Source organism: Phaseolus vulgaris, chromosome 3 (genome assembly GCF_000499845.2).
Source record: "Phaseolus vulgaris cultivar G19833 chromosome 3, P. vulgaris v2.0, whole genome shotgun sequence".
NCBI lineage: Eukaryota > Viridiplantae > Streptophyta > Magnoliopsida > Fabales > Fabaceae > Phaseolus > Phaseolus vulgaris.
In genome coordinates, this window is record NC_023757.2 from 2411899 (window position 1) to 2423661 (window position 11763).

Here is an 11763-nt window from a genome sequence, read left to right on the forward strand (position 1 = left end):
GTGTTTTTATTGGTTCCAAGTAAGTTTATTTTTTGTTCTCCTTTTCTAAATTTTCATTTTCTTCCTTTAAAATTGACATGCATGGTTAAAGTTTATGAGTTACGAAGGATATAAGCTCAGCGGAATTTGAGTTAAACTTTGCTACTAAAAATTGGCTTCATGAAGGCTTACACTGAATTCTTCTTGGTGTTGATCTTCCTCTCTTCAATCTTAACAAAGTTAGCTTTAGAGAGAGGTTAGCTTTAAAGAGGAAAGTTTAAATATAGCTTAGTCTATGAAGATATGTGTATGGCATTCTTTTTATCTTTGTTATGTTTTTGCTTCTTTTAAAAATATTGGACTTGAAAATGCTCATGCCTCCTTGTGAAATGTTTTCATGATGAAGATTGAAAATGAAAATGTTGTAGATGGGTTTAGGATGCTTTTACTTTCATTGTATAGTTGTTTGATTCCTTCAAGTAAAAGTAATTCATACAACCATCTTAAAATGAGTTTTGAAAAAAGTTTTAAGAACATTATTATCTATTATATTTTCGTTTATTCAATTACATTGTTTCTAATAGATTCAAAACAAGATAATCAATCATCTATTTCTGAATCGATTAAAGCAAAAAGTTGAAAAATCATGTCTTAGAGAATTGATTATCACACTTTTAACTCATTAAACCTGAGAATCTTTTTAACTAGTTTTCAAAATATATTTGATTAAAATTGAAAGATTCATTCATTTGGACACAAAAAAAACTCTTGAGAAGACTTATACAACTTTGAACTTTTCTTTCCAAGAAAGTAAAAATTCTAACTTTCTTTCTCAAAATTCTATAAAAAAAAAATCACTTTTGTTTTGTTTCACAACACAAAGCAATGACTAAAACAAATAGGAGAAAAATATCTTTTCAAAATAATGAGCCTTAATCTTACAAAAATAATAGAGAGCATTGTTTCTTCACATAGAAACTTTAGACACACTTTTCTTAGTTTTTTTTTAATAAATATTTTTTCTCCACTTATGTTTACTGCTTGTTGTAGATTGATATTTGACCATAAAAAAAATAATAAATCAACCAACAAATGTTGTTGTCCTTGAGTATCATTCAAATCTAAGGATAGATTATTCAAGAGGGAGGGTATGATGGAAATCATCTAGTAACAAATCATTGGCTAAAAGGATATAAGAAGATGAAACTTCAAGAAAGAAGGTTCTACATTTGAAGAGTATAATACTAGGATTTTCTTCTTTTTTCTTAGTATTGTACAAATTATACAAGTGTATTTTTCCTTGTATTTTTGTTTGATTTTGTAGAGGTACATGTGGACCGCCTAAGTAAGGCCTTGATTTGGGCTTGAAAAATTAGTCGAAGAACCTTGTGATATTTGGCCTAGTCATGGAGAGGCATGAATAAGAGAGCTTGGAAGCTTGAAGTCCCACATGTGAAAGATGCCACTTTTAGGCTTAATTGGGGCTCTCCATTCAGTCATGTATTGCGTCGAATATGCTTTGCTCTAGACTTGTTTGAGTTTCATTTTTAGTGCGTCAAATATGCTTTGCTCCTGACTTGTTTGAGTTTCATTTTTAGTCCTATATTCCTTGAGTCATGAAGTGCGAGGGGCTTATGCATCTATAAATAAGATTCACTGCCTTTTGTAGCACTCGCCTTTGAATGAAAATTGAATTATCATTTTTGCATTCTTCTTGTTCTTAAATTCATATAGGTGGGATGGTAATATTCTCCTAAGTTCTTTACCAATTATTCTTCCTTAGAGGAACAAAGTTTTGAGTTTCATTTGAAATTTGAAAAAAGTTTAAGAATTTTTTAAGTCTTCTACTATTCGGGAGAAGTTGTTTTCCATCATAAGTCTCATTAACAAAACCACACAACATCTACCATTACTCATTTATAAATTAACTTGAAATTTAGATAAGTTAACCTTTATTACCTTAAAATTTTACTACAAGAAAATCATTAAATAAAATCTAATTTTAGAAACAAAAAATAATTAATCACTATATTGATCAAATTATATATTATTTTATAAACTAGAAAAATATTGGTATATAAAGTAGTTTTTATTTAATTGGTAAATAATTGGTATCTAAAATCTTGGTAGTTAATTAGATATCAATTTAGAAGTTATTTATTAATAATACAAACTATTTTATATACCAATAATTTTTGTAGTCTCTAAAATAATATTTAATTTAGTTAATATAATGACTTTTTTTTTTTTGTCTCTACAATTGATTTCTTGTAGTGTTTGTGGTTCTTTAAAAAAATTATAAATTGAAAGAGTATGGCTGAAGAACGTAAATGAAAATCGCATATCACTTTAAAACATTAAACCCTATGAACTAAACATCCCAAAATAAGTTTAAATTCACAAAAAATTTCATTTCTCTACATCCCAACATACATGCATGGCTAGAAAGAAACAATAGAAAATGAAAAACTTAGCCAAAGTTACTTCTCACAATTGGTAATCTACTCTTGCTCAAGACTATCTTGTAAACAACAACTTTACAAAGGAGAAAAATAATTAAAAATTAAGAAAGGAAAGCAGACTAAATCTTGAAAGCATGTTAGAGAAGAACAAGAAAAAATATAAGGGATAAGAAGATGACGGTTTTTTTTAAGTAATACAAATTTAACTCTAATTTCTAAAAATAATCTCCCTCTATATTTTAATTTCACTTTCATTTATGTTCAAAATGGTTTTTCATTACACTTATATTCCTTGACTTTTATTCTCACTCCCTACCTCTTACTTAAAACAGCATTATACACATTTCATAACTAAATTAGATTTTAACAATAGTTTAAATTTAATGAACACAATTCCACTCACTTATTTTAATGCACCAAAATCACAAGTTCACACATAAAATAAACTTTTTTTTAATGGTAAAAATAGATTATACTAATAGGGTGATAATAATTTGAGGTGAAAAACATTATTCTTTGATGGAATATAGAGCATGACCATATATTTCCTTTCTCATGTGAGGTTCACTTAATTTCTCACTCAACCAAACATTCAAGATGAAGTAGGTTTCCATTAGAATAATGGGAAGTAAAGTAGAGACAGGTAAACGGTTTGCACTAAGCAACATATGAAACACTATTTCTAGTCCAAAACATGTTGGTTTTTTCTCAATACTAAATTATGTGTCTCACACATAGCACAAGGCATAGTAGTCCTAGGGTTGGTTTTGCATGAAGGTTAGGTGATCCGTGAGAATGGTGGGTCCCCACTCATGTGTTGCCACTTTTCCACACTGTCAACTGTGCTTTGACTTTTCACCACACTCTTTGATTTTCAACATTAGCACCATCCAACTTTAATAATAATAATATTTTCATCTTTCTTTTTGACAATGTTGGATGAAATCAAATGATTCACACTAACAAAATAATAATCGCCCAATATCCAAAACCCTATTCCCATTCATCTCTTCAAATATACCTTGCTTTATTGGCTCAATGCTTCTTTAGATATGATGATGGCATAAAGTTTCTGATTACATTGTTGCTTTTGGATTATAAGTAATAACATATTAGCTTTTATAACATTACCATAAAAATAATCTTTCAAAAAAGTATTATAACTAATTAGACAATGTGTTTTTGTGTTGAAATTTTGAAGATCTGTCTAACAATTTGTTAAGTCTTTAGACGGTATAATGAGACACTGTACAATTTATGTCAATATCTTTTATATAGTATACTATTTTATATAGTATATTTTTTTGAACATCTACAACTTTTATTTATGCTAGATTGTCTGATAAATTATTCATGATATATAAATAAATTGGACATCTAACATTTTTTTTATTAAAATAGTTATAATATATATATATATATATATATTAAAATTTAATATCCAAAAATGAAAAACAAAATTACATAATGACTATGTTCAACCATGCTTTTTTTTATATTTATGAACAAGTTTTAGTAGAATTTATTTTGTTAGTAACACGTCCATGTGTATTTCTCTTTTTTTTTTCAGGAATTTTCAAATTTAATTAGTAACAGGAAATCCAATACCTACGGATTTTGTCCTTTTCCTTTTGACTAGTTTTCCTAACATCTCGTATTAATTTCCCAACTTTTTCCACAGTGATAGTAGTAAAGTGCAGTGTAGAGAAAGAAAGAGAGCATAGTCAATAGAGCATTCCCAACAAAATTCAAACTTTTTAGACATTAACAAAAAGTTAATATTATTTTAATAATTTAATTATAGTACATATCTTGTACTTAAAGATAGTCAAATTTTAATAATTTTAATTATATTTAATATTATTAATAAATATATCCTAAAGTATTTTTAAAAAATATTTTTTTATCATATTAAAAGAACTTCAATAACTATTTTTAATTTGCGTAAGAATAGTTAGTTTTTTAAAATTTAAATAGAAGTAAATTAACTATTTCTACTCAGATTAAAATGGTATGTACCTTACAATAAAGATGTACTTTCTTTTAAACTGCTTTCCATTATATTTATTGATAATAATATTTAAGTTTTAAAAAGAATACTATTTTTTCTTTATTTTGGGTATCTTAGGAATCCAACAATGAATAGGTCTATATTACAATGAAAGAAAAATAATTTTTTATTGAAATATAGTATGAAGAGATAGATAAATTTTGAAAAGGGTTATGATATTTTGATATTTGCTCCGCACCTACAATAAATATTAATATTTATAATAAAAAAAATTAAAAAAAAATTCCTTAATAAAAATACAAACAAGATGTAAAATGTTTCAAAATTAAAAAATATATAAATTTTTATAAATAATTAAAATATTAATATTTATTGGGTGAAGCATGAGTATGAAATAAACATTTTTTTTTGAAAATTTGAAAATTGATGTTTTTAATAGTTGGTATAAGTAATATTTTAAAAAATATATAATATTAAATAGGGTTTAAGGAGGTAAAATTAATTTATATAATTGAGAGATTTATAACATATTTCATTTTCACATACGTGACAATCATATCATTTGAGATATTATTCATTTTAGAGATTGATGTTTCGTCGTAATTTTATTGTTTTATCTTTAAAAAATATCTCGATGAATTAAAAAAAAAATATATATATATATATATATAAACAGTTTTTAATCTCAATTTCATCATCACATACTATATTAAGTACTCTAAATAATAATATAGGAATGAAAACGTGTATAGAAAAAGAAGGAATAATTGGGTTATGAAAGATGTTTTGTTGGTTGGATGCAGCTGTGACAAAGTGTGAGGCTGATCCTAAAACTTAGGCAGTTTAGAGTGTGAAAGGGATGCACAGTAGACACAACACAGAACACAAAGGTGGCTGAAGGCATGCATATGGTGGTGGTCCTTGGTGGGTAGGGTAGGTGTCCCTTCACCTGCTCTTATCACTTTCCAATGCAAACTCACATTAAAATCTCTCTCAAACTCTCAACCCCACCCTATCTATCCTTTTTCAACCTTCTTTCACTACCCACCAAATTCAACTTTCTTTCAATTCACTTCCTATTTCAAAATCCTCTTTGTTTTTTTGGAACTTTTCTATTTTATGCATCATACTATAACAAAGAACAACCATATAATTTTATATTAGTTAAAGAAAAACATTTAAGAAGGTATATTCAAGGGTGCTTGTTGAAACTAACTTGTAATTATAGAAGACTTCTTTAATTTTATATAAATAAATCATAAGTTTCATATATAATTTTTTCTTCAATATGTAGTTGTATTTAGATGTTATGAACAAGTTATAATGGATGTTTTAGTTAAATGATTTGAAATTGTATGAACATAACGAACGATTGTATGTTTAAGATGTTTGAGTTATGATTAGGTTATGCAGTTTTTGTGTTTGTGATAATAATTTTGATCTAAACAATGCTGATAAAAAAAATTTGATCTAGACAAATGTTAGATGAGTTTTGAAGTATTTGTAGTGTTAAATATAGATTTAAACTTGTTTAAGATGTTAGATTTTTTTTTTTTATCAACAATAAAAAATAAATAAATAAAAATCATTTTAGGCATGGTTCAACCCTTATACATAAAGAGCTAGTGTCTTACCAATCTCCAACCAAGAAACACCTTCCAACTTAAATAAGGAACAATCAAATCAAACTTAAGAAAACATTAAACAACCAGTTTCATACAATCCACTAGGTTCAAAATCCTAAACACATAAAAGAATTACAACAGGAATTTGAAAAAAAATCCAAGAACAAACAAAATGTTACACTATAAAAATAATTGATAATTTTTTAACATTTTTATCTACTTTAGAAAGATTATATTGTTATTATTTAATCGAATAAATACGATGTTAATCTTAGTTAATTTTAATAAATTAATTCTTTTATAAAAATACAAAAATAATATTTTTATTAATAAATAATTGTTTTAAATTTGAAAAAAAAGTATAGTTATATATGGTTGTGTATTTGAAGTATGATAAATTTGTTATGATTTGGTCCCTCTTTGTTTGTCTCTGAAAATCTCCAAATTCCTTGTTCCCAACAAGAACAGGTAGGTTGGAGCTGCTTACCTTCCTTTTGTCAGATTCCTTTGTCTGTCCTTTGCTATCACAAATCCTGACAAAAACTTCACACAATCAAACAATAAATCACCCACACTCACATTTTCTTCAACCCAAATCTCTCTCTCTCTTTCTCATGCTTATGTGACTGTGTACCCAATGAAGACCATAATGGCAGCCAAATTCCCCCATGACACTTCCTTCTCCTTCTCAAGGAGATACTTCCATTGGAAGAAGAAAGCATTGGATGAAGATGATGATGAGGAAGAAATCCTCAACTTCTCAACTTCATCCTCACACTTCCTAGAAGACAAGCAAGAACATTTCAACCACCCACTCCAAATCCCATCCCAACATGCAACAACAACAATCACCACCGCCGCCAACCCTTTTGAACACAAGAGAAAACCCAACTTCTCAAAGTTCAAATCCGCCCTCACAGTGTTCACCAAGCGCAGCCACCACGCGCTCGGGACGCGCGTGGTGGGCACGCTCTTCGGGCACCGCCGCGGCCACGTGCACTTCGCCTTCCAGGAAGACCCGAAGGTGGGGCCCGCGTTCCTGATCCAGCTCGCGACGCCGACGAGCGTGCTGGTCCGGGAAATGGCGTCGGGGCTGGTGAGAATCGCGTTGGAGTGCGAGAAGAAGAAGAGCAAGAACAATGGTTTAAGGTTGTTGGAGGAAGGCGTGTGGAGGACCTACTGCAACGGGAGGAAGTGTGGGTACGCGAGCCGGCGCGAGTGTGGGCCTGAGGAGTGGAAGATACTGAAGGCCGTGGAGCCCATATCGATGGGAGCAGGGGTTTTGCCGGTGGAAGGGTGTGAAGAAGGAGAGGTTATGTACATGAGAGCCAGGTATGAGAGGGTGGTGGGGTCCAAAGACTCTGAAGCCTTCTACATGATGAACCCTGATGGTGTTGGTGGTCCAGAACTCAGCATTTACTTGATCAGAGTTTAGCATCATAACTTCATATACAATACTATAAATGCTTTATCTGGTTTTCATGATCATCACTGTGTTTCCCTTTCTTCTGTAAATAAGATGTTGAACTGCATCATTTGCTTTTCAAATTTTGGTTCCAACTTTATGATTATAAACTCTATGCTTTGGATTCCACAGTTTTCTTAAGAACAGGTGTTGATGATGCAGTATTTGCTGTTTTGTAGTAAGTGTTTGGTTTTCTTCCATAAGTGTTTAGTTCTTTGAAATTGTGGCTTGGAAGAACAGTTTTGATTGATAAACAATGTCTGTCTCCACTGTTGAAGCTGAAGCTACTATGCTGTAACAATGATTGTTGCTTCAACTGTAGTTTCTCTGATTTGAAAATAATGGTGGGGGCCATTGAATCTTGGGATTTGTTTGTTGCAGTTTTGTTAATAAATGCAAGGTTTTTGGTTAGTTCATAATAAATCACTTTCAGAAAACCAAATGCTACTGAGAGAGGTTTCTGTGTCTGCATCATTGTACCTCTTTAGATGAAATGTGTTTGGATAAAGTATGAAAAATGAATTATTTTAATTATTAATTATTGTTATAAATGTTTATAATCAAAGTTGGTTTTGTTTTGGTGAGCTTGTTTAAATGATTTTATGTGGATAATTAGTTTTGATGCAAAAAGATAAGTTTTTATCTAAGAAACAAGTGTTTTTTTTTCATCAGATTTTGTGGTGTTAATAGAACAGAAATAGAATAGTTTCTTTTGTATCAGAATTGCAAGAAATAAATGAAGATGCAGATATAGGTAGTTTATTCTGCAACACTTTTTATTTCTGAATATTGCTTTTCCTTATCCAATGCAGTACTTTTCTTCAAATCAAAATAATATAATATAATTATTTATATTGGTTCATTAGATTTTTTTAATTGGACTTTGATGTTTTATAAAAATAAAATTAGATGCATAGATAGAAGTAAAAATTAACTATTCAAACATAAATAATAGAAACATGTCTTTCTGTCCCAGGATTTTATTCAAATATTTAGAAAGATTAATATTACAATAAATAAGTAAAGAAAAATTTAACAAGAGAAAATTAAAAATTAGACAAATACACTATAAAATCATCAAAGAGGTCAGATAAAAAAATAAAATTACAATTTTTTTTATCATATTTTGTTCCTTTTCAAGTTCTTAAGTCATTCACCCTTTCCTTTATTTTAGTTCAGTTTAAATATTTCATTTTTTTTTATCTTTTTTATTTTGAGATTGTCAAATCGAAATTGCATGAAGTGATTATTGTCATTCTTTTAAAGCTTTAGTGACTATTAAACTAGAAGTAGTTCTAAAGAAATTATCATAGAAAATCATTTTTTAATTATTAAAGTATTATTATTATTACTATTGATAGGTTATTACTGTATATTAATTTATTTATTATCCAAACCAAAATGAACTACGTATTTTATATTTTAAATATATACATATATATAGATATATATATTTCAATTCCTTAAAATAAATAAATAAAATTACTGAATTTGAATTAAACGCCTCTATGCTAGTAAATTTGTTCTTTTGTTTATTTGTTGATTAAGTTTTTTTATGGAATTGAAATTTCATAACGTGCACTTGCGAAGCCAAAAAACTGGATGAAAGCAACACGAAGTTATAATTTCCTTTTGAATTTGTTTTCCAAATTTATAATTTGAAAATTATTTTTTAGATTAAAAAATAAATTATAAATTATATAATTTAAAATATAAAGTTAACTTTTGAATTCTATAATTTAAAAGTTTTTAAATTAAAAAATAATTTTTAAATGGTAGAATTCGAAATACTGACTTTCAAATTCTACAATTCAAAAGTTATTTGTAAATTCAGAAAATAACTTTTAAATTGTAAAATTCAGATTACCAATTATAGATTCAAAAATAGTTTCTACGAAAAATGATTTCTAAGCGTGTAATCCAGAAGATATGTTTAACATCAGAATTGCAAAATTTGAAAAGTTTGTGAATTATAAAATTAAAATAGAAATTTTGAATTTGAAGGATAAAACAGGAATTTTCATACTTATGGAGTACAGAAAGAAAGTTTGGTGTTGCAGGAAGAAATAAAATAAAATAAAAAAGGCTATTTTAGTAAGAATGGGCTCGTATGCACAAAGTCGATGCTTCATTTCTAATCTAACCTGAAAATTTCTTCCTGCATCTTCATAATTTCTTTCCTTTGGTGATAATTTATATTTATTCTTAATGAAATTAAAAATTAAGCCATCATTTTTATTTATTTATTTAAATTTGTTGTTTGTACTTTGACATTTATATTTGGGTTGTTGGTTTTGGTGATTTCCTTTTGAGTTTTTATTTTGTAAGTATATCTTATATTAGGTTCAAAATGGAACAAATTATTTTGGCCATACAAAATAATTAAAGTAGAAAAAAGGACAAAATTGAGGGTTGTTACCTATCGTAACACATATGGTAAAAAAAAATATCTGCAAGTCTTTTATCATTTATATATTGTTTAACTTATATATTTATATGCAAGAAGAAATTTTCACAAACACTTAAACTCCAAAAAAATAAAAATCATTCCCATATTTTTTTTTCCTATAAACTATTAAGAAAAAGAATATAACTTAAAAATTGCAAAGAAGACTTTAGTTTTGGTGAAAGGGAAAGTTTGATGAAGATGTTAAGAATGACAATGGTTATCGTTCGGAGGTGAGACCTAGAAAACTATTGAAACTCTTATTTGGTTCAGCGTGCACTTTAGTTACTCTCCCCACAAGTTCTTTCCTCTTCTCTACTAGTTTCATTCCTTGACCTTCTCGAAATTCAAACTCCTCAACTTTTGGTCTTCTTGTAAACACCGAAAAAACAACAATTAAAAAAGATAAGGATATATTGATTTTTCTAATTATTAAAAAATTCGTTATAGATATTGAGCAATTTTAATTAGATACATAAAAAAAATAGATTAATTTTTATACGTCTTACTTAGTTATGTTATAAAAACATATTATCATAAATTATAACACTTTAAAATCAATTTTAACCATAATAATTTTTAAAAAACAAATTTATTCAAAATTAATATTATCAGCATGTCTCTAGCCATCCAAAAGCAAAATTGGTCACATCAAGTATCAACCAAAACAAATTTTAATAGATTAGTGAGATTAATTATTTTATCATGTACAAATAACTCCTAGTCTAATAGATCATAGAGAAGACCATTGTAAATACTATTTTAAATAGTTCTTTTTAATATAAACTGATACTTTTTAAATTCATTTAGATTCATACCAAGTTGGATCACATCATTTTATTATATAGAAAATTTTATTTAGATTTGTATTGATAAAATAAATACTTTTTATAATCACAGGATAAGATTGTTTATTTTTATAATAATTAATTTAAGATTATTATAAGTTTTTGGTAGCTCAGCATATTTTACGCTAATACTATCAAAATTGAACTTATTTTATAACATTTATATTTTGCTTCTGTTGATACTCTTTTGTTTTGCATTTTTTATTCAAAATTTCCTTTCCTTAAGATGGAGTTAATAGTTTCTTTTTGCGTTGAATAAAATTTATGTACGCATATTAAATATAATCAGAGTTTTTTTTTTTATACATTTTAACCAATAAAATAATTGTTTAAAATTAACAATTTCTACGTAGAAGATAATCTATATTTTATAATAAAGTAAAATATTTGGACATGTCAATGTATCTAAATCAAAACTCTCATTTTATTACTTTATTAATATTAAACTGTAAAACATAGTTTTTTTTATAACGCTGTCTAAATCAAAAAAAAAATCATTTTTTTAATTCTATATCAATTAACTGATATATAATTTTAATTAAAATTAATTTTACAAAAAACCTAATCTATCAAAAAATAAGTAACACTGCGTCAAGATGGATTAGTTTATTTTGAATAAACGGTTTTAAAAAAATAAATTCCAGCCAATATCAAGTTCGATCAAGTGATTATCTTCTGTATATCTTCCAAATTATTAGAGTGAATTGGAGAAACAACACTAAAAAAAAAAGAAAACAAGAAATTAAAAGAATAAAGAAGAACAGAAGAAAAAAAAAACCCACAAATTTCCCATATATATATATATATATCATTTTTTTATCGTTAATAATAAATAAATAAATATGAACCCACTTTAGGATGATTCAATCCTTATACAAAATGACAACATTAATCACACCAGTAGACATACACCCAAGTATGGTTATA

The 11763-nt window shown here is 27.3% G+C and overlaps 1 protein-coding gene across 1 annotated transcript; it reads left to right on the top strand.

Moving 5' to 3' along the window:
• Positions 1 to 6494: 6494 nt before the first annotated feature.
• LOC137806221 (protein MIZU-KUSSEI 1) lies at positions 6495 to 7703 on the top strand. The gene has a single exon (XM_068606217.1). The coding sequence runs from the start codon at positions 6715 to 6717 to the stop codon at positions 7510 to 7512; it is 798 nt and encodes a 265-aa protein (XP_068462318.1). The 5' UTR covers positions 6495 to 6714; the 3' UTR covers positions 7513 to 7703.
• The last annotated feature ends 4060 nt before the right edge of the window (positions 7704 to 11763 follow it).